The 24,713-nt window shown below is 29.1% G+C and overlaps 4 protein-coding genes and 1 long non-coding RNA gene across 5 annotated transcripts in view; 4 read left to right on the forward strand and 1 right to left on the reverse strand.

The window, feature by feature from the left end:
• The window catches only part of LOC139775479 (uncharacterized), a 35,032-nt gene extending 13,422 nt beyond the window's left edge, over positions 1-21,610 (reverse strand). Inside the window, exon 1 of the long non-coding RNA XR_011718834.1 lies at positions 21,187-21,610. This is a non-coding gene — a long non-coding RNA (uncharacterized lncRNA). The remainder of the gene's footprint in view (positions 1-21,186) is intronic.
• On the forward strand, positions 236-2,618 carry LOC139775482 (uncharacterized). Its single transcript, XM_071711510.1, has 4 exons — positions 236-376; positions 465-584; positions 837-1,321; positions 1,397-2,618. Exons 1-4 carry the CDS (start codon positions 236-238, stop codon positions 1,527-1,529), a joined length of 879 nt encoding a protein of 292 aa, XP_071567611.1. The 3' UTR covers positions 1,530-2,618.
• LOC139775492 (uncharacterized) lies at positions 3,296-6,092 on the forward strand. Its single transcript, XM_071711521.1, has 9 exons — positions 3,296-3,386; positions 3,493-3,659; positions 3,723-3,840; positions 3,930-4,191; positions 4,365-4,481; positions 4,613-4,703; positions 4,840-4,982; positions 5,694-5,826; positions 5,897-6,092. Exons 1-9 carry the CDS (start codon positions 3,296-3,298, stop codon positions 5,954-5,956), a joined length of 1,182 nt encoding a protein of 393 aa, XP_071567622.1. The 3' UTR covers positions 5,957-6,092.
• Positions 6,415-10,509, forward strand: LOC139775478 (odorant receptor 9a-like). Its single transcript, XM_071711506.1, has 9 exons — positions 6,415-7,336; positions 7,508-7,627; positions 7,892-8,009; positions 8,338-8,599; positions 8,709-8,822; positions 9,365-9,455; positions 9,582-9,724; positions 9,982-10,114; positions 10,187-10,509. The coding sequence occupies exons 1-9, from the start codon at positions 7,193-7,195 to the stop codon at positions 10,274-10,276; spliced, it is 1,215 nt and encodes a 404-aa protein (XP_071567607.1). The 5' UTR covers positions 6,415-7,192; the 3' UTR covers positions 10,277-10,509.
• On the forward strand, positions 12,221-19,166 carry LOC139775473 (uncharacterized). Its single transcript, XM_071711504.1, has 9 exons — positions 12,221-12,721; positions 12,955-13,074; positions 13,150-13,267; positions 14,168-14,429; positions 14,995-15,117; positions 15,391-15,481; positions 15,607-15,749; positions 15,880-16,012; positions 19,119-19,166. The coding sequence occupies exons 1-9, from the start codon at positions 12,527-12,529 to the stop codon at positions 19,164-19,166; spliced, it is 1,233 nt and encodes a 410-aa protein (XP_071567605.1). The 5' UTR covers positions 12,221-12,526.
• Positions 21,611-24,713: the final 3,103 nt, after the last annotated feature.

The raw sequence follows: 24,713 nt of genomic DNA on the forward strand, positions 1-24,713 counted from the left end.
GTTTGGTTAATTTCAGTCTATTTTCTTTCTCGCGTGAATATCGAGAGACATATAGTTATAGATAATCGATCGAAACTTTCCTCGTGCTTCACACGTAACTCCGGATAATTTCGCAATTATTATTATTACTATTATTCGCATCAGTCACGCTACGACTATATCTAGCACCACAGAGAGGGGAGAAAAAGGTTCTCATTGTCATCGAGCGCATATGCGGTTCGGCATTCATGGAAAGATGACTGTGCTTGAAAGTCGGTACTATAATATTAATCGAATTCTTTTATTGATATGCGGTTTGTGGCCTTATCAAAATAAATTTCGGTACGTACGAGCCGTGCTCATATTAGGAATATTTGTCACCTTCGTGATTTATCAGGTACACATTAATCTGACCGAGAGAAAATATTTTAGAGTTATAATCATCGCATGTTTTTTATATCTTGATATTACTGTGTTTTTTTTAGTCTATATTACTGTTTATTTCCGATTATAATTTCAAGATAGCATTGAAGATCTATTCGGATATTTTTCCTGCTATCTTGTGTACACTACAATTCTTCGCCTTTTTAATTAAACCGATAGAAGTGAGTTATTTTTGTTTATTTCAAATTTATAAAAAATAAAAACACTAAAGAATTTACTTTAAAGAAAATACGTTATATAAATAAAATAATATAATATCAAGAGACACGATAGTGTCTCGCGCCAAGTACGCACACATACATACAAAGAAACTACTTTAGATATGAATGCATAAATGACAATTAAATATTTTCTAATTAAAAAATTTAATTTATTTAATCGCTTGCAAAGGATATATCGTGTACTATTTATAGGTGAGAAAATTATTAAATCAAATTTGCGACGAATGGAATGCACTAAAAGATTCTAAGGAAATTGAAATAGCAAAAAGATACGGAATGTTTACGAAGCGGCTTACAGAGGCCTTACTTCGTAAGAAACCCCTTAAAAGAATCTTCTTTGATATAGATAGATTTATAATTGCGTTGTTCAGCAAATCTACTTTAGATAAATGGTTTTTTTGCAAATTCAGGTATTTTTCAGTGTGCGCCCTGTTAAGCTGGCTTTTTTTGGTGTTAATGCATTTTATTCCGATCATCAATGATTCTACAGCAGCCAATGAATCTTTTTTAAAACAAGATGGTGTCTCAGTGCAACTTGAAAATACATATATCTTGAAAGATAGATATACCTTCTTATTTTTCATATTTGTTTTCGCGGGTATTTTTGTGATGACAAGTACTACATCAATGATTCTAGCTTACATGCGACATGTTTGTGCGATGTTAAAAATTACCTGGTAGAAGTCTTCGATGTTTATGTCGAATGTTTGTCATAATATATTTTAATTGTGACGTGAAATATACATTTATAGCTATCGCATTGAACATTCATTGGATGGGAACAACTTACACATGTCAATTTCTCAAAAAAATCGCTTGATGTGTCAGAAGTTAATTAGCGCCGTCAACATTCAGCGAAGAGCTATGGAGTCGGTATCAATTTAGAGTAATCACTCTCTTCGCAAGTACAGTACACGTATTAGAACGAATACTCTCAAAACTTGAACTTGGATTCGCTGTACGGAAGTCACAGTTACATTATTGTTATGTCAAAAATTTATTTGATCATTATTTCATTAATAATTTTTATACATTTTGTTACTCGTAATATAATATTTAATATTTCCTTTCGGACAATGAATAATACAAACGAGATCAATTCATTTAATGATCTCAGAATTTGAGACCGTTATTCTTTTGCGCAAATTATGATTGTGAATACCGAATTTCTTTGCTGTTTCGAAGGTTCACACAACGTGCCTTAGACAGCTTTAAAGAATCCTACTTCTTTTTGATTGGGATAGGTGTAATATCATTAGCAATTAATTTATTACATGTGAGTAACATCTAACTGATTAACTTTATGACTTTCACGGATTTTTACATATCTTTTGTATGCTAATTCCAGGCACTGCAAGCTGCATTAATTGTAGATAACGCGAATGAACTGGCAATATCAACTTTCTATGTCATTGTTCATTTTCTTTACATTTTCATAGGGAATTATGGTGGGCAGACAATTACAGATCATAGCGCAGATGTATTAAAAAAGTTGTAAGTACAGTAGTTACAAAATTTTACATAATCTGTACATATCTGCATAATTAATTATTAGAAACAAATTTACTAATAAGACATATTTTAACTGTGCGATAATAAATAGTTCATATCGCAAATAAATTTTTAGATATCACGTGCAATGGTATATAGCACCCATACAAGTGCAAAAATTAATTCTTTTCTTAATGCTAAGAAATACAAAACATTTCGGTTTAGTCATCGGAGGAATATATGTTGCTTCATTAGAAGGTTTTATCACGGTGAGAAAATTCATAACGAATAATCAGTGCAAGCATTTAGTTAATTATGCTAATGCGGTCTTGCGTATTGCACATTCTGCATTAATAATTCCATAATTATGATTAGTCTCTGTGCAATGTTACGATTTTATTTCTTATTAAAAATATATCTAATTCTAAAAAAAAAACAATACATGTATATAAATAGTGCTATATAATAAAAGATAAAAAATCACGATTTTCAGCTTATAAGTATGTCGGTATCTTATTTTATGGTAATCTACTCTACGCAATGATGAATATGTATTACGATAATACAAAAATAATATAATTATAACAAATTGCATGAGTTGTAGTTGAATTAATAATATTCTTTTAAAACAAAATTATAAATAAGTATATACGATATAGATACCTATTTACCAAGAAAATCGACTGTCATCGAGTTCGTATGTTCTTATGCCTATACCGTTGTCAAATAATGCATTACACAAGTATAATATACGATTCCTTGTATTATAAAATAAAAGTGCGATATCTTTTGCGACGTCTTGAACAATAAATAAAAATATAAATGCGAGAAATTTTCGCGATGTCACTCGCGTCAGTTAGAAGTTGCAGCGAAATTACACATAATTACACGTCGGAATTGATCGCAATTGTCCCTCGTGCCAGAAACGATTATTCGTTTTTTTTACACTATTATATTTATTCGCATTGAGGGTATACATTACGTTTTTTTTTTTAACGGAAAATAAAAGAGAGAAATAAGCGGAATACATAATGCAACATCGTGGAAGGGAGGAAAAGAGTAATTTCTGCGATAGTCTCGCAGTCGAGTTTCGGCATTCGAAGAGAGATGTTCGCCCCTGCGAGTAAGTATTATAACGTGAACCGATTGCTTTTGCTAATATGCGGTTTGTGGCCTTATCAGAAGTCAAAGGTCAGAAATATTCAGGCTACATGCTACCTCACCATTTTATTCTCCTTTATAGTGCTCCAGGTATGACGGCTTTATATTTGCAATGGCATAAAAATAACTTTTAATTTGATAATGAAGACATGTATTGGCAAGAATAACATAGAGGACGCATTAATATATTAATAAGCGCAAATAATCGTCGCGTGTTATAAAAATACGAAACTAATATTTCAGCTTACGACCTTCATCGGCGCAGAATGTACTATAAACCTAGTTCTGAAAGTGCTATCGATCGTTCTTCCCATAATTGTATGCATCTTAAAACATGGCGCTTTCTTTTATAATAACCGAAAAGTAAGTTCATTCTTTCTATCGTACTATCATAAAATTAAGCAAGATATATTTTTGTAATCGCAGATGAAACGTCTCACGAGTCTAATGTGGCACCACTGGACTATTATTCAAGATAAACGAGAAATTGCAATATTAGAGAAGTATACCAACTTCTCCAGACGATTTACGATTTATCTGCTACGTAAGGATAACATAGGCAGGCAATATTGTTTTTCTGATATCATTCAAAATATGCCGGAGAAATAATTGTTCTCAACATTTTTTGATCAGATATCTTTGCTTTGGGCATGTTCACTATAATAATAGGCCACATATTCCCAGTGATTTTGGATATAATAGTGCCACTGAATTCATCTCGGCCACGACACTTCTATATCTTAGTGGAATGTTTTGTCGATGAAGAAAAATATTTTTTTTTGCTTTTACTACATACCATTGTGACTTTAGCAACAGGAATGATGATGATAGTATCCGTCGGAACTATGCTCATGAGTTACATTTTCCATGCTTGCGCAATGTTCAAAATTGCTAGGTAATATTACATGTATACATATACGTATAGAGTTTTTAATATCTAATCAATATTTAATCTCTATATTGTTAGTAGAAGTAGGATTTTAAACGCAGAAAGATAATTTTCTCGATTAGAATATAATCACAAATTTTTTGAATATTAAAAAATCTAAATATCACAAACGTCTACAGCTATCGCATCGGAGATGCGGTGACCGAGAATCCTATAGAAGCATCATCTTCCCCAAAAAATCACGCAATTTATAAAAAAGTAATCAACGGAGTGCATATTCATCAAAAAGCTATAGAGTTAGTATTCTTGAACAAATTTTAATATGATATAATAATTAAATTGTAAAAAAGCATGGTCCACGTTATAGTTAACTAATATATTTTAAATAGACAATTATTTGAAATGTTATATTATTTCGTTGTTGAAGGTTTGCTGATTCGATCGTGTCTGATTTGAGAAAACCTTTTTTCGTATTGCTCACTGTGGGGGTGGCTTCGTTAGCTCTTAATATATTTCAGGTTAGTGTCAATTTCTCAAATTGGAATGTATCATAATAGTCAATCCATTCCTACAACTAATTAAAAAATATATTTTTGGCTTTTTCTAAACACTACTCTGTCTATACTTTGATCTACACATCAAGCGTAATTCTAGGTTTTCATCGCGTTATCTACAAGTAACATGAATGAACTGTTTACAACTTTTACGTTTGTTTCCGCACAATTCTGCTATTTATATCTAGGGAATTATGGTGGACAGATAGTTATGGACCATTATTCCGAAGTATTTAATGCGACGTAAGTAACGTACGTTACAAAAGTATATGTTATACAGGGTGTAAATATGGGCCGCTACTTCAGGGGTGTATTCTACTCATGAAAATGAGCAAAAAAGTTTATATAAACGTATATATGTTTGAGTTGAAACTTAAGACAATTACAAAGCGTATTATTTTATTTTTAACAATACAAAACAATATAATACAAAATAGAAGTGAAAAAAAAACAAATCTTAAGGTAAATGTTTAAAATGACCGCCCCCAGCCAAAATACACTGCTCCGCCCGTCTTCTTACCGATCTTCTCACTTTTTCATAAACACCCGGCGTATTTCATCGAACTCGTTTTCAATGCTCTGACGAAGATTATTAATGTTGTCAACAGGCCGGGGGTAGACAATTTGTTTTAGACGACCTTAAAAACATGAAGACAACAGGGTACCACATGGTGAACCATCTCTTCGTGTTCCTTTAAACATGACTGTAATGTGAAAACGATGCATTTTTGGACATACGTTTATATGAACTTTTTTGCTTATTTCGACAAGTGGAATACACTCCTGAAGTAGCAGCCCACATTTATGTTGCACCCTGTATATATAATGTATTTAAAAAATATATGAAGAATATTTTTAAGAAATAAGATCTGCGTCAAAGTGTACTACTGCCATGGATAAAATAAACATTGAATATATTTTACGAGTAAAATATTTTTTCTCTTTCTTACGTAGATATGATTCATACTGGTATACGGCACCATTGCGTGCACAGAGATTATTATTGTTCATAATGCAGAGAACTTCAAAAAATTTTTCTTTCGTTTTTGGAGGAATATTTGTAGTCTCGCTGAAAGGTTTTTCTACGGTAATAAATACAATTAATTCTCTAATAGTTATTCTTAAATTTAATTTAAACTAAAATTATAAATTTACAGCTTGCGAGCATGTCAATATCTTATTTTACGGTGATCTATTCGGTGATAACTTCGAGATAATTATTTAAGAAAGAAATTTTTTCTTCGTAGAGTCTTGTATAAATTATTTGAATATTATCAAATGGAAATATTTGGATTTCAGGTAATTCGATGTTATACTAATTATTGTGCACATAAGAGTAATTCTTCTTTCAACTTATTTTATATGTTATTTAATGTTGTGTTATATATGTTATATTACATTTTAAATATATTATGCGGTCACATAATTACAAGTTTCAAAAGAATTTGTAAAAGAATTTGTATGTGTATATGTGCTATAAAATTTTAGCGCATATTTTTATTATATAATCCATACAATACGTAATTATATGTATGTATATAATTACATATGCTATATAGTATATATTATATTATTCATTCAGATCTCGATATTTTCGAAACGGTATTTAGAAATATTTATATGTTTGATAAATAAAATATAAGTGGGTTACATAAACAAGTTCATAAATTAGTATTAAGAGAATAACAAAGGCTAGCTGCAAGTACCGAAAATCTATAGTTTACATCACGTATATTATAGATGTTTAGTACTGACAGTGAATTCGAAACCCATTAGTGCAATATTTAGCGACTGTATAGTAATAACGGGGCAGTGCATTGTTGAATATACGAGATTTCATGGAGAGGTAATTAAAACAAAACAGTATGTACTTCCTTCTTTACACATGAACAAAGAACCATGGGTAATATCATAATCTGCATTTTTCACACTTCTGCAAAACATTTGTTAAATTATTGCACTGTTAAATCCGATTTTTTAAAATTCAACACGAAATATGAAGCTATTGCTATTGTATATATATCGCAACGACACTACGACAAAGTCGGCACGTATCATAATAAAGTGATCTAAGTTTTCTGTAAAACTTATAGTCTTTGTACTAACATTAGTACATAAGAAGATATATGCTTCCAAGGAAGAAGTATACCAAGATGCATCGCCAATTTTGATAATATTATTTTGATGACTTATGTTTATTCTATAATCGAGCTAGCGGGAGAACATTTCGAGCAAGTTTAATCCTCTTTATTTACACCCATTTCCCCCTTGCTAGTGCTTTATAAATTTCTAACATCTGCTGTTTATCCCATGGTAAATTAAACGTCAATCTTAGAATTATCTTATATGCCTGAAAAAGAAAAATTTATCGTATATCTGAATTCGATGCATGGAGGGGGAAACGCAGTTTCGCAGCGTTGTTCCTGACATACGCATTTTAGCTTTCGCCGAAGATGGACTTTGTTGGAGAACGGTACTATAAGCTAAATAGAATTCTTCTGCTATCTCTCGGTCTGTGGCCTTATCAAGTTTCAACGTTGAAGAAAACTCAAATAATCTTTTTCCAAACGTTATTCATATCCTTTCTAGTATGCCAGGTACTAAGTTTTTCATTTCACATGTATTTTATTTATTTAAATAAAAGTTTATGTCAAATGTAATACAAATATTGACAATTTTGCCTATAATATGAAATGGATATATTTTTATGTAAAATAATGTTTATTCACATTTTTGCTATAATCGTTCAATAAGGCTACTGCTTTCAGTGCAATACATTTCTTGTAAAACAGCTCAGCAGCAATTATATTGCCAAAATTTTTATGTTTATTATTATAAATTGTATTTATATTATAAAATATAACGCATGTCTTCTTCTCAGCGATAACGTAAGTATTCACTTGGTTTTGATGCATTTGATTTGTTCTTGTAAGATTTTTTGTTGCAAAAATATTTTTTATCTATTTTATTTTTTCCATTTCCTGATTTAAATAACTTTATATATTACATCATATTTATATATACGTTATTTACCATTTATATATAATCATTCGACATATATTAAAAAAACATTGTGATAACATAAAAATAATAAAAAGACATGTAATACCAAAAAAGAATTACCGAATAAGATACTTTATTTATGATCGTAGATCAAATATATCTTTGATAGAGTTCGATATGATTGGAATATGTTAAAGGCTCAGGCGGAATTGGAAGTGATGCGAAGATATGCTGACAATGCAAAATTATATACGATCTGCTTTACGTGTAAGATATAAAATCAAATGTCAATCGTATATCAATCAATTCCTTTTTCTATAATATATTATTTTTAGATGAATTTTAATTCATTTTATATGCATTTACACGTTATATTCATGCATATTTCTATATTAAAATATTTAACTAAATTTTTTTACAAAAGTTATATAAAATGTTTTAAAACAATAACACACTTCGATTGATACAAATACAATTAAATTAATACATATTGTATAATTTTTTTCTCTGTACTAGTACTTCTTTAATAAAATATAAAAAATATACATTATTTTTCATACTACGTCAAATACGTGGCATAATTCGCTTGCTTCAGGCTTGGTTATTAGCAATATATTGGGATTGTTAATAATAATTTGTCTACCTCTTATACTCGATGTGATCGTACCAATGAATGAATCGCGACCGCGACAATTGCCAATTAATGTGGAATACTTTGTCGACGAAGAAACATACTTTTTTCCTATTTTGACACATATTGTCTTAAATCAATATGCTGGATCGATGACAGTAGTGGCTATTGCGACAATACTCATAGCGTACGTGTTGCACGCATCCGCTATGTTTAAAATCGCCAGGTAAAAACAACAGTTATCTTATATCTAAATATCACAAGTTTTATTGATTTACTTAAAAAAAAAACCAATATAAGAACAAGTTTAGATCCATCGTATAATATTTTCATAGCCATCGAATAGAACACATATTTGAAAATGTACAACTAATGCCAAAGGACATTAAACAACACATACTTTACAACAAACTAATTCACGCTGTATACGTTCATCGTAGAGCTGTGGAGTCAGTATTAATGTATATCACTCCTTTGCACTCGAAACCTATTTTGCCTGGATAAAACAAAATTATTGTCACGATGTATTACAAATATTAATGTCTTCTTCTTCTTCTTCTTCAATGGCACTACAGCTCAAGATCGAGCCATGGCCTTCTGAAGTTTGGCCTTCATCAAATCCGAGGCCTCTCTTCTGGTTTCTTAACGATAATTTTTTTAACGGGACAGGTTGTTAACCTAGCGCCCAACTTCCAACCTGGAGGACCAGGCCTCAAATATAGAGGGATGCTCTTGGCAAGAGATATTATACTCTCGGTGGGTTGCCATTCTTTTCCGAGAGGTATAGCGATCGAATAATTTTTATAAAAGATAAAAGATAACGCATCTTATAAACAAAGTTAAAAACAGCAGAATCTAATAAACTGCCGTTTTTCTTACAATTGAATATGTCTAAAAATCCTCGCAGAAAAGGCTGAGCGCAAAGGCTTAAATATTATTGAATTGATTAATTAGTGAATTATGATATTAAATACACATTTTGCTGTTAAAGTTTGGCCAATATTTTGACGAACAGTTTTGCGACATTGTATTTCGTGTTAATAGGATTTGGTGTGGCTTCGACGAGTCTCAGTTTCTTTAATGTAAGCGTAAATGCAGGTATTGCGAAAAGAACATAATATAATTTATTCGAAGAAGGTTAATTAATATGATGATATACAAATATGAAACTATACAAAGGATATGTAATTAATAATGTTCGATTCAAGTTTATTAATGCAGTAATATCCCTGGAAAAAGTGGACATATTGGTATGCTGTGGCGTTATATTTGTACACTTATATTATTTATTTGTGGGAAATTATGTTGGACAGAACATTATAGACGACAGTACTGGCATTCATCAAGCAACGTAAGTATTAAACACATTTTCCGAATTTTATACTATTTTTAATTTGTTTACAATACAATTTGGTGACTGTAATTCCTGCTGTAATATGTGAATAATTCAGAATATATATAATTTTTTATCTTGCTAAATATAATTTGCAAATTCAAAACTTGATAAAAATCAAGAAGTTTATTTGATATCATTTAATGACTTTATTTAATCAAATAGATTAATTAATATTAATTGCTGTATATGTATATCTGTATATGTATCAACAGATATAATGCACAGTGGTATGCTGCGCCATTATGTATGCAAAAGTTTATACTACTTATAATGCAAAGAAGTAACAGAAAGAGCTCTTTAACAGCTGGAGGTTTATTTGATGCGTCGTTAGAAGGTTTTTCTAAGGTAAGGAATATTACGGGCAATTTTATTTTGATCAATCCCATAAGAGAAAGAGATTTTTAATACTTATTACAGCTCATAAGTATGTCTGTATCCTACGTTATGGTCCTTCAATCCATGGGAATACACAAAGAAAGCCACGAAAAGGATAATAGTCGGGTTTAAAGAATCCGATTCACAGGTTTAGAATGCGTTCAGTGCGTAATACATGTACACTTCTTTGCATATTTATTAATAAAATCAATTTTGAAACAACAATGCAGTAACGTGCGCTTCTTCACTTTTTGAATTTATTGCTATTGCATCATAGACATATTTTTTGGGCTATATTTTATTTTGCTTCTCCAGCATTAACAATCACATATATTCCGATATAAATATAATATTATCTCCTAACTGATAATAAACCTGATAAATAAAACATATGTATTATAATTAGCAATAAATAAAATACTTTTTATGATTCATTAAATATATCACAATATTAACTATTATACACACCTCATTCTAATGTAACTTTTTTTTTCGGTGCGGATATTTAAACTGAATATTCACGTTTAATACTTTCTCCAATATAATTATATACATATTTACAGAGTATTTACGGCTTTTATCTTTGTGTCTGGTTGTATTACTCAGGTAACTTTTTTCACACATCGATTTAATATAAAATTAATGCTGCTTTTATATATACATATTGATATTTATTATACCTATATTAAATTATATTTCTGCTTAGTCTAATTTTAATATTTATTTTTTAATGCTTACATTATTATATTCGACTGCATTTATTTTTACATTTTTTATAAATTGTTTCCATAAACGTCAGTAAAATTCTAATTAAACGTTAACTAACATTTGTAAAGATGACTCTATATGATAGATAATTGTAATAGTGATTTGATATATTTTCTTTGAATTGAAAAATCAATCATTGATGTGTAATAAAATTTCTTCTTTGGCAGCTAACCAAATTTCACAGCGCGATTCATGATTTCGACCGTTTTGTGTACAATCTAACGTACTGTATCCCTAGTCTCATGTATGCCTCCAAGTTTTTTAGCTACATTATTAGTATTAATAGAGTATGTATATGAAAAATTTAATCCAAATTACTAAATTATCTTACTTAATTAAAAAAAAATTACTTAATCGAAATTAAAATGTAAACAACATATTAGAATAATTACCATAATATTTTATACTTTTATGCCATAAACTTCGATCGATAAGTTCGCCATCCCTTTTTTTATGATGCATATGGCATCGATATCAAAATACTACCTTTTCATTCGTACACTGTAATTTTATAATGATGGCAAAATTATAAGGACAATTTAACGGAGGGGAAGTCGAAATATATAATTATTTAGGGAAGGATAGAGTTAAAAGTTATCACGCAAAACGTGACTAACCCGAAAGAGTTTTACTAAACTTCACTGGAAACTATCACAACACTTTAAAACAGATCCTTTTATTTTTAATTATTTTCGGGAATAATTTAAATCTTCAAAAAACATACTTTTCATGGACATTCTCATATCGTTGTTCATATTCAAACAAAAGTATATTTTGAAAGTAAAATGTATGGCTGTATTTTTGTTTCTTCATAACTGATTAAGATTGAAACACAAATCACATAATTAATACCTATATTAGATACACGGCAATTTATCTCATTTAATGACCTGAAATTATTTGCAAACTATTTGTTATATTTGGGAAATGTTTAGAACAAAAGTTATACTTAGCGTAAAAGGGTATGCATTATAATATTCTTGCCTTTTTATGTACCGAATTTTGAAGATTATCTTAAATTTTTTAATGGACCATCTTATATTGTTTATATTGCAAGCTTCCATCTTATTGATTATAATTTTGATATTTTTGTTTTACAATCGTACTGATAATAAGATCTGAAGAATCCGATGGTGACACTGTAACAAATTTTACGTTACAAATTATTCGATCTAAGATAATTCACAAACACGAGATACTTCAACCCAAGTATTACAATACATCTTTCCCTTCTGACGCGTAAAATATATCTGCTTCGCTAAAGCAATACTACATTATGTGTTGCGCTTGCGCCTAAGAGACAAGAAATGCAGAAAATATTCATATCTATCGCATACAAAATTATGACAATTTACTGTTTATTACTTATCATTATCCTTAATAGGCATGTCTATAAGTAGATATAGTCGCTCTCTAGAGTCGCGCATTTTCTTGCTTCTTCTTATTATCTTATCTCCATTTGCATAGATACACACAAGCGCATTTTAAGAATTCCTAACTTTAAATATATATCTTCTATCTGAATAATACATACAGTAGGCGCGCGTTACAAAAAGTGCCAAGAAACGAAAAAAAGTAATTATAAAAATTGATGTAAGAGAGAGAAAAGTTTTTATGGACAGTACTGTCTATATGCTCACAGTAATGTTTGAACTGTCGTCTGAAATGGAGTTTCCTGAAGAGCGATATTATAAACTGAATCGCATTTTGCTATCAACAATTGGTCTTTGGCCATATGATGATTTCAAAATCAGACATTTTCGTTTTATATTATCTTTATTAATAATGATATCGTTTACAAGTACTCAGGTATCTTTATAATTATTTAATTTGCATTTTTAATTATACAATTTTATGACATATCTATAAGTCCCCTCTCATATAATATTTTACTATAGTAATATCTATATACTGATGTGAATGTACATATATAATATTTTTTTTATGTTATCAAATATTTTAGTATTTATATTGTGTTTTTTCTTATATTATACTTTGTAATATCATATTATTTCAGTCATTATGTACCATAATCTTTTTAGCCGCTAAAATTATTTGTCTCAGAATATAGCTTTGATCTTTTACTAGATGTACTTTCTTATCACATCCTTTTCTTAGTATGTTCTATAAAATATGTAACATTTTATGCCGTCTTAAAAAATGTAAGTCCAACAGCAATTTAATTTAATGGAAATAAATTATTATATAACAATAATACTTACTATACTTATTAGTAGATTAAAGAATTCCGGGAACGAGTTCGAAATAACTGGGATGCTTTGAAAAATAATCGAGAAATCGAGATAATAAATAAACAGGGAACTCTCGGAAAATTATTTACAATATTCATAATAGGTAAATACTAAATATATAAATACTATAGCTTACGATAAAACAATTGTTTATGATTATTGATGCTAAATTATTAAAACGTAATCTAAAAATAAGAAAATCATTCTTCATAATTTACCTTCATATTGTGCTGATATGTGTCTGAACATATAAATTTCTACATCTGAAAGAAAGTTGGAATTAATTAAAAATGTATTTGTTGCTCAATATATAGATATTAAATCTACAACAAATGATAATTTATGTTTCGTTAAAGCAACACTGGCTTTAAATTGCTTGAAAAATTCATTAATTAAAGATGTATTGTGTATATGTATATATACCTATTATACATATTACATAGATATATACACATAAAAGAAATATATTTATGTAAATTTTCTCATATACATATACATATATACAAGGTGTAATTAAAATAATTAAAATAAGGGGACCAATTTGGGGGGCAAGCTCCCCACACCAAACATGAACAAAAGTTTATATCAACATATATCCGCAAATCCACTGTTACTGAGATACAGCTCAAAATGTTTATAAATGCAATTCACTATTTACAATCACAAAGCGATTGCTTGTCTAACGTGTATATGTATACGTGTATATAAATATATATATATATATATACATATATTATATATATACAATATATACACACACACACATCTTTCATATGGTTCATCCGACAATATGTCTTACATGTCTTACATGTAAACAACGATTTTCTCGTTTCTAAGACAGAGATTACGTATTAAATAGAAAATACAGATTTTAATTTTAATCATTAAATTTATTTTTATTATATTTATAGTATATATAACTGATATAACAAATAATTCTAAAATTTATTTATATAAAAGGAGATATTACGTAATTATATTAATGATACTTTGCTCATTTCAGTACTGGTCTATACCGTAATTTTCTTCCTCATCTTTTTACAACATATCTCAACCTTGCTCGATATTGCAATACCTTTGAATGAATCTCGTCCGCGCGAACTCCCACTTCCAGTGGAATATCTTATTGATCAGCAGAAATACTTTTATGTTATAACAATACATATGTCTATTGGACTGCTTTTTTTAGCGACCAGTGGTATAGCTACTGAATCGTTCTCATTAGCAAACGCATTACACGCTTTCGGATTATTTAAAATTGCTAGGTAAACCACTTACCTCGTATTAGTTTTCTTTTTAAAATAATTTTGTTTCTTTTATTTATTTGTTATTTTATTAAATTTAATAGCTGTATTTTTTAATTAGTATTCTCTTCTCTTTTTGTTGCTCTTCAGTTTTTTAAAGAAATTTTGTTTCTTCAATTTATCCGTATTTTTAAATTTATTTATGTACACTGTACTTTTTTAATTAATATTCTTTCCTCTTTTTGCTCAAATAGATAGCATATTTTTTTATGATGATGATATTTATCTAAAACACATTGTATTTTTGTTGTATTTATTTGCTTAGATTAGAGATTAGATTAATCGTCTGTTAAATTTAAATTTTTATTTAAAATCTTATTCTATTTGTTTCTATTATTTACGTACATTTATAATGTGCAATTAATATTTAATAGGATCCAATATCTTCAGAGTATTATTAATAATTATATATTTTCATTAAGTATCTAGATATTTTATATTAATAAATACATTTACAATTTTAACACGTACATTAAATTCCTATACTATTCATTTAACATTTAACACTTGAATCTTTCTCTTTAAGTTATCGTATGAAAAATATATTAACCGGAATTAATCTGCAGAGAGAGATGTGTGTAACTAAAAAATATGCCATATCTCGTAACAGAATAATCGCTGCGGTGGACTTCCATAGAAGAGCGATCGAGTTAGTATTTTAAACTATGAGTTATTAAATTATGAAGATTTTAAGAGTTTAAAAATGATTATTCATATCGCGAGTTGTGACAGTATTCTTCTAGAGGTGTGATATATCGATCAATATACAATATTTATTTGAAATTGTAGTCTGAATATGATTTCGCATACATAAAAACAAAATTTTTTTAAACTAAATTTTGAAATAATGATTTTAAAAATTTATGCATTTTAACTGATGACTGTTGAAAGAATAATAACATAAAACGTTTTATTCTATGAGATTTTCTGAATTACTGAAAGTAAGTTTTGGACGAACATATTTATTCCTATTTGTGATCGGTGTGGTTTCGGCAAGCATCAATTTATTTAACGTGAGTAATGTTACATATAAAGGATAACATTTTATTTTATTATAGTTTTACAAATATCCCAAATATACGTAATATATTTAAAAACATCAGCTTTTTTTATATGAATGGTGCGCTGTTGCTTGTAGCTATCTCGAATAGTGATGGAAAAAGATATTTTAGAAATTATTAAATCTGTCACCATGTTAGTCTTGCATGTTGTATATTTCGCTCTAGGTAATTATGCTGGGCAAGAATTTATTAATTGTGATACGCATGTCTATCGTACGATGTAAGTTACACGATTGCGCTATATTACTATATTTTTTCATAATATTTTATATCGTCTCTTATATCATGCAATATATGTATATATTATTATTGTAATTATGATATTTAATATTTGATTTGTAACTATATAGATGCGATACGAAATGGTACAATGCCCCGTTGAAAACACAAAAATTGATATTCTTTTTAATACAAAAGACTACAAAATGTTACAGAGTTGATGCTGGTGGCATGTTTAGTCCCTGTTTAGAAGGTTTGGCCACAGTAAGAAATCTTATTAAATTAATGCGTGCGTGCGTGCGCGTGTGCGTGTGCACTGCGTGTGCGTGTGCGTTTGCGTGCGCGTTTGCGTGCGTCCGTGCGTGCGTGTGTGTGTGTGTGTGCGTGTATATTTAAATATATACACACACATATACTTATATCTTACATATTAATCAATTATCACGTAAATTAGCTTAGAAAATATTCTGTGTTTTAGGGTGTGAGTATGGCGATTTCTTATTTCATGCTTCTTCGTTCTATATAATCACAATGTCCAAAACTATGAAAAGCTTTTTTGTTATTATTTCCGAAGAAATAGGTATTGACACAAGTAATATAATTAGCAATACAATTAATAAATTAACAAGTGAAATTTAGATGTAAAAAGATGTTTCCTGATTTTCTTAATTAACTTATTTTACTATTTCAGTTTATTGTAGTAATACCTATATTACGTGCAACTGTCTTCTTAATGTAAGTAATAATTCATTAAAATAGCAAAATTACGCGAGTAAATACATTTATAAAAAGAAACTACTATTATAATACACTATTATAATATAACATTCACTATTTATTATTTAAAAGTGTAACCTATAAACTTGCCTTTGTGGTTTGGTTATTTATGATTTATTAGTTTCTTATCACTTTCAAAAAATGTTCAACATTATAAAACAGCTAGTGGCGGGCATCATATACAACTTTCGACCCGATTTTCGTACCGACGCTCACTAGGTATGCTTTTCTTACTACTGATATAAAGTAACTGAAATCAAGTATTATAATATATTCTTAATTATTTCTTTTAAGGACGTTCTCCGGTCTTTATACTAGAGAAAATCGATTTTCTTAGGATTTTCTTGAAACTGTGAATATACGTTAATTTAGGTGTGCTTTATGCGTGGTATAAATTTCAGTACCTCTTCCGGTATAAAAAATAAAGATACTGAGCCTCAAAGTTTCAACTTTTACTAATGAAAAGGTTTTCCAGGCCAAATGGTAAGAGATACGAGGTTGGCCAAAGTTGCTCCTCTCGTCGAGTTCTATAAGGAAAAAATGCCAAAACTAAAAAAAATTAAAATTAAATTTTTTTTTTTGAAACTTTGAGGCTCAGTATCTTTATTTTTTATACCGGAAGAGGTACTGAAATTTATACCACGCATAAAGCACACCTAAATTAACGTATATTCACAGTTTCAAAAAAATCCTAAGAAAATCGATTTTCTCTAGTATAAGGACCGGAGAACGTCCTTAACACATTTCGCTTGTACAACATTCAACACGCTATAAATAACTCAAGTATTTTCTTATCAAAGAATGTTAAATAATATTTTATTTGACGATTCGACCTAAACTCAAATTGATATAATTCGGATTAACGGTATTTTTAATACACATTTTGTCTTAATAATTATATTAAATCAGTCTTCAGTACACAGTTGGAAAATTTGTGTTAAATATAACATAAATCACATGTCCAAAACGGTCCACTCAAATTTTTGTGTTAATTTAACATAATATGGTGTGACAAGGAGATTCTGCGCCCAACGTCCGCAGTCTAAATTCTCGTGTTAAAAAATAAGGCAACTTTGCGCTAGGTCTAATATTACTACCGAACAGACCTCGACGGCTGTGCCGGTAACGTCGGCCTTACCTGTGGCGACTTCCCCTTGCTCTCCCGGACCGCAAGGGGTTGCCGGCGAAAAGCGGGACCGATCACTCTTGGTCTGAACGTCGCGTGAATAAGTCGAATATTAATACTGTATAAATGATGTCGGCGAAGTAATTTGAAAATACATATTGATCTCGATCCGTAACGTTCTTCTTATTCCGTACTTCTGGGTCCCTGTTCCATATGCGAAGTCGATACTATCCCAAGGAATAATCTTATTTCAAGGAGCAAGCAGTAAGAATTAACTGACCAAGGAATAATCTTATTTCAAGGAGCAAGCAGAAAGAATTAACTGATCTAATTTGTTCATTTGAGAACGTAAGTAAATGAATTTTGGTTTTCAGTTGTTTAAGTTAAATAATGGGTCCTTCCAACTTTCCACCCCTGAGTTTCATTCAATTATAATCACATTTAACGTTACTAATTTTCGTGAAATTAGTTGGCGCCATCTTTGACATCAAATACATAAAATGTTAATACTGTAAATAAAATTTAAATCTTGTGAGCCCTAACAGTCATGGACCCGACCGCGTTAGGTGTGGGCTCTATTCATATAAATTAACTAATGAACAACTTGTGTAAATTAACGTAAGTTATTAAAAAAGGATAGGTCCTGTCTCAATGGATGTGTTAAATGGTAACATTGATACTATGTTAATATTTCAACAGAAAAAAAAATGTAATTTTGATCGTAATTTGAAGTTAATTATGTGTACAAATAACATAACTTTTATGTTGAAATTAACATATAAGAAATGTTCTTTTTACATTTTGCAAATGTAACAACTCAAACTTTTGATTAGTATATTGTGTAAAAGTTACACTGTTTATTTGTTAAAAGTTTATTTTTTAACAAAAGATTTATGTTAACGTAACATTTTATTTTTGTTAAATGTAAATATAAGAAAATGTTATTTTTACATTCTAGAAACGTTAATTTTTTATTAATCTAGAATCTAGAATAAAGTAATCTTGATGCTAACCCTCTAATTTTCTCAGAATTATTCTAGATTTAAGAATTTTTCTATTTAAGATTAAAATATTCTTCTTTCAATACTAAATATGATTGGCCCTATTTCGATCCTAATAGTATTGTATCTAGAATTTTTTTCTGAGAGTGTATATTTTCATAATATTTTATTACTTCTTGAGTCATACACATTATTGTAATTATTGTTGTAACATGTACTATTCAGTATTTTGCTTGCAATTATATAGATGTAATACGGAATGGTACAATACTTCGTTAAAAACACAAAAATTGATACTATTTTTAATGCAAAAGACTAGAAAATGTTACAAAGTTGACGCCGGTGGTATGTTTAATCCCCGTTTAGAGGGTTTAGCCACAGTAAGAAATTTTACTAAATTGATGGAATATATTCGTTAATCATTTATCGTGTCGAATAGTTACATAAAAAATATTTTTTGTTTTAGAGTTTAAGTATATCGGTTTCTTACTTTATGGTTCTTTACTCTGTGTAATTATGTGGCTAAAACTACAAAAATCTGTTTTATTATTATTTTGTAAAAATTGAGATACCATAAGGACCTAATGTAATAAGCAATAAAGTTAATAAAATGAGAAATTATTTAATTTTGAAAAAATAATAATAACTGAAACAGAAGCGACATAAATCTTACGACAAAGAAGATATTATTTTCGGTCGGGCTCGAGTTTGGTAGCCTAATTATATTTCTATATGAATAGAAATGCTATCAAAATCCAGCCATAACCTGGAAAAAGAATGGGATCTTCTCTAATTAATATTAAAAAATATTTTCTAATCTTTTTAATTGAATTATTTCTGCCATTTTATTTTATTATAATAATTTTTATTATATTTTCGTTATAGATAAATATGCAAATGATAATTTAGTACAGGCAATTGAAATATTTTGATTAGATGTAAACTTATTAGAAAAAATATTATAAATGTGTAGTTGTAATTTGTTATTTAAAGACTTGCAGTCCATTAATCATTTGCAATCATTTGCATTAATTATAATTTAACCACTTATGATTTAATTATTAGGTACTCATTTCTTATTTTTTCCAAGAAGTTTGTCAATATTAGTTTATGTATAGTTCAGTGTCTACTTTAACGTCCGATTACTAAAGAAATAAATTCTATTAAAATAAAATATTGTATTTAATAACAATAACACAAACTGTAATAATAACTTAATAATTAAATTACCTGTTTTTGAACCTATCTTCAAGCGTAATTCTTTTAGTCTATTTTCAAAATTTACTTTTAAATTTTAATTAAGTTTTATTTCAGTCATATTTCTATCAGCTTATATTGTAATATCAAAACATTATCAAGCAGTTTATTATCTATTGTGCTGTCTCGTTGACTGTCTGCGCAACACTAAACTCTCGTCCCTATAGATTAAAGCTACAAGCGAATTGCGCTTGCGCCGAGATAAAATGCAAGGAAACTATTTGGCAAATTATAAGGACAATTTGACGGAGGGAAAGTCGAAATATATAATTAGGGAAGGATAGTTAAAAGTTATCACGCAAAACGTGACTAACCCGAAAGAGTTTTACTAAACTTCACTGGAAACTATCACAACACTTTAAAACACATCCTTTTATTTTTAATTATTTTCGGGAATAATCTAAATCTTCAAAAAACATACTTTTCATGGACATTCTCATATCGTTCATATTCAAACAAAAGTATATTTTGAAAGTAAAATGTATAGCTGTATTTTTTTTGATAGCTGAAATAAACACACATATATATATAGCTGTATTTTTGTTTCTTCATAACTGATTAAGATTGAAACACAAGTCACATATGATTAATACCTATAGATACACGGCAATTTATCTCATTTGATGACCTGAAATTATTTGCAAACTATTTGTTATATTTGGGAAATGTTTAGAACAAAAATTATACTTAGCGTAAAAGGATATGCATTATAATATTCTTGCCTTTTTATATATCGAATTTTGAAGATTATCTTAAATTTTTTAAATGGACCATCTTATATTGTTTATATGGAAATGGAATTAAATACAAAATGAAAAAATATTAGGCGATATATATGGTCTAAAAAATTTATATTTACTAATAAGATATTTACAATAAAAGTTCTATGTCAAGTTATATTAGTTTGCGAGTAATTTCAGGTCATTAAATAAATTTTCTTATGTATATATGTATACGTGGATATGTATGTACATATACATATGTAGATATATATGTAATTTTATTTTATTTTTAATATAAATAATTTGTAACAAAATAGTACGCGAAGATTTCAGGAAGATTTAAGATTTTTATAAAATTCATTTTATATCCTACTTTTTACGTTTTCTATATTATAGTTAAAATTATTAACAGCAAAGATATCAATTAAATTTTACGCCAAAGATGTAATTATGAAAAAAGAAAGAAAAATAATTTTGTTTATAGAAAATTTTACAGAGGAGAGTTGTGCAGAAGAATTCTTATTTAAATATTATACATATCACTTGTATTTTTACCTTGGTATATCTCATGTCTCTTATTCTGCTTATCTGCGTATTAAAGTGCAGTTAGTTATTTTAAGTGTATTATAGTTTTGTGCACGATTTATCGAAAATTTTATTAGAAATTAAGAAAGTGCACATCACACACATCACAATTCATTAATAAACACACAGCGCTTCACGAGCAGACAGAAATTCACGGATACACTGTTTAATATCACTAATGCTACGGAGACACGATGTTTCGCGGCGATGAAGAAAATATACTACACGAGCGAAGTGTTCTTCGCATGACGGTTCATACTGTATTGAGGGAAACGTCGCAAATGGAGACCATTGCGCGCTATTGCGCCCGCGCTGCGTCGCGATATCGGCGTCGACGCCGACGCCGCGTCGCACTGTACGGTTTACCCATTGGCGTAACTGACTTACATAATATGCAATATTTTTATTACCTTTTCGCGCAAAAGTTTTATCGTTATATCTATCGTATATAATTTTGAGAAAATTCGACATGGTCTTTTCTCATGGATAAGATTCACAATGAGTCTTCGTGAGATGTCAGAATACATATGCTTAATAAATTTTAAAAAGGAAAAAGTCATTAATTTTTAGTTAAATATTTTTTATGTTTATAATTATGTCTGTTATCGTTACAAATATAGCATATCAAACACTGAACGAAAATACTGAGGTCTTGTCTTGAATGTAAAATACTATACGAACAATTAGAATCGAATGCTCATAGAAAAATTAAGCAATGAATAATTTATTGTATTTATTTATGGTACTGTTATATTTGGTACTGAAAAACACCTCTCATAATAAAGATTAGCAATAGGAATATCAAAATATATATTTAAATATAATAATGAAGTAAAATTAAAAAATAATAAGAGAAATAGGATCGACAATATACAATATCAAGAATTAAAAGCCTTGCGATCCAAGCCTAGTTCTTTGACGGCCTTATGTTAGTTTCTGTATATATGTATATATACTATATATATACATATAATTTTTCCAACAAACTGCGCGCCGATTAATGTCGGACTTTAAAACACAGTTATTGTTAGAATTAAAAACCCTTCCCTCCCCGGAATTAAATCGACTCGATTTAATTATCTAAAAACTGTAAAGAATTTTATTGCGAAAAAAATTACCTCAGCCAGGGTTCGAACCTGGAACCTCCCTCATTCCGAGTAGGGCGTCGTACACATTCGACCACCGAGGCATGTGGTAATGTTCATCGCAATAACCGGTGATAATAGTTTGGAACGTTTTACTCAGGCGACGTGAATAAATAATAATAAGAGAAATAGGATCGACAATATACAATATCAAGAATTAAAAGCCTTGCAATCCAAGCCTAGTTCTTTGACGGCCTTATGTTAGTTTCTGTATATATGTATATATACTATATATATACATATAATTTTTCCAACGGCGCGCAGTTTGTTGGAAAAATTATATGTATATATATAGTATATATACATATATACAGAAACTAACATAAGGCCGTCAAAGAACTAGGCTTGGATCGCAAGGCTTTTAATTCTTGATATTGTATATTGTCGATCCTATTTCTCTTATTATTATTTATTCACGTCGCCTGAGTAAAACGTTCCAAACTATTATCACCGGTTATTGCGATGAACATTACCACATGCCTCGGTGGTCGAATTGGTACGACGCCCTACACGGAATGAGGGAGGTTCCAGGTTCGAACCCTGGCTGAGGTAATTTTTTTCGCAATAAAATTCTTTACAGTTTTTAGATAATTAAATCGAGTCGATTTAATTCCGGGGAGGGAAGGGTTTTTAATTCTAACAATAACTGTGTTTTAAAGTCCGACATTAATCGGCGCGCAGTTTGTTGGAAAAATTATATGTATATATATAGTATATATACATATATACAGAAACTAACATAAGGCCGTCAAAGAACTAGGCTTGGATCGCAAGGCTTTTAATTCTTGATAAAATTAAAAATTTCTTAATTAACAGATTTCATCTACATAATCATTGAAACAAATATTTGAAAAAAGAAGAAAGATATCAATTAAATGTCAATTTTATAAATGTCGATATTTAACCCTTAAATGCCACACCTCTCAAGAATCTCGTAAATGACACATGGGGTCTAAGAGACCCCAGCATGAAAAATGTCTCCTTACTTATTGATTTTTTGATATTTAGTTATGAAAATTATTTTCAATGTTGTTCAAGGCTTAGAAAAGAGAATAAAATGCTTATATTGTTAAAATTTCAATTTCAACATAGTATAAAAAATTAAGATCGCCAACAGTTAAAATGTTGGCTCCAAAATCAAAAAAATAAAAATAAATAAATAAATAAATATGAGCTCCATATTTGGCGGGAACATTTGAAAATATATCATTCTAAAGGGTCTGGGGTCCGCTGGACCCCGGGTGGCATTTAAGGGTTAATATTATTATTTAGAAATAAAGCATGATTGTGCATCGGATATGCTAAAGAATAAAAATTCTAGTCTCGAGCACATTCTTACCTTATTTTAGGAGTTTATATATTCAATGCAGCGATGACATTAATAAGTAAAGTTGAAATACTAAAAACGTGAAACAATGTTTTATCTTCTTTAAATTAATATTTAGATTATTAGATTATTAAATAAATATTGAAAATATCGAAGCGTCTCAGGTATATTCATAATTATATTTTACACTGTATGAATACTTTTAAACTGTAAAAATCACACAATTTCTGTTTATCCTTTTTATTTTAATGTCATGTATATCGTATTTTAAAAAGATATATATAATGTATGAAATAAGTATATTTTAAGAGAAGTTAGTCACACTTATTTTCGAGTCCTTAATTCGCCACACTCCGGTCCGTGAGACCGCTCGACTTTGTCGTATTGTCATTTTCATTCTAATTAATATTTTTAAGCTTGTACTGTAGAAATTGGAAATACAGACTGAATAAAATGTTTACGATAATATCAGGACAAGAAAATTATTAACTTTAAACTGAACTTATCATAAGGAAACTAGAAAATTATGTTATTATGTGAAAACTATATAGAAAACCGAGAAGTGGTCCACTGGAACAGAGTGTAGCGAGCTAAGATTAAATACACTCAAATGTATTTCGTGTTTCTAAAGTTTTCAAACAACAAGCTGATATACTAAAACTGTTTACTTCAACACGAAACACAACCACTGATGGTTTGACGAGCAATGAAAAGGAATGTATCTCGTATAAAAAAGGAATGTAGGTATATCTGGTATAAGAAAATTATCCCTCTGAAGAAAGGGGCTTGCATTATAATTGCGCAGATTACTAATTTTTCTCCACGTGTTATTTTCGCGCGTTTTATGTGAATATTATAGACATGATATGTGAAATGCGCGTGTTTTTCTAATACGCTGATAATTTTATAAATTACTAAATTGTATTGAACTTATATGTGTGTATAAATTGCAGTACTTATTCTTCGCACTTATTTCATAGACAAGCGAGATGTAATATAGCGAAAAATACGATAGGTTCAACAAA

Source organism: Temnothorax nylanderi, unplaced genomic scaffold (genome assembly GCF_030848795.1).
Source record: "Temnothorax nylanderi isolate EJ_2023f unplaced genomic scaffold, tnyl_v1.0 TNYL_tig0099_pilon, whole genome shotgun sequence".
NCBI classification, from domain to species: Eukaryota; Metazoa; Arthropoda; class Insecta; order Hymenoptera; family Formicidae; genus Temnothorax; species Temnothorax nylanderi.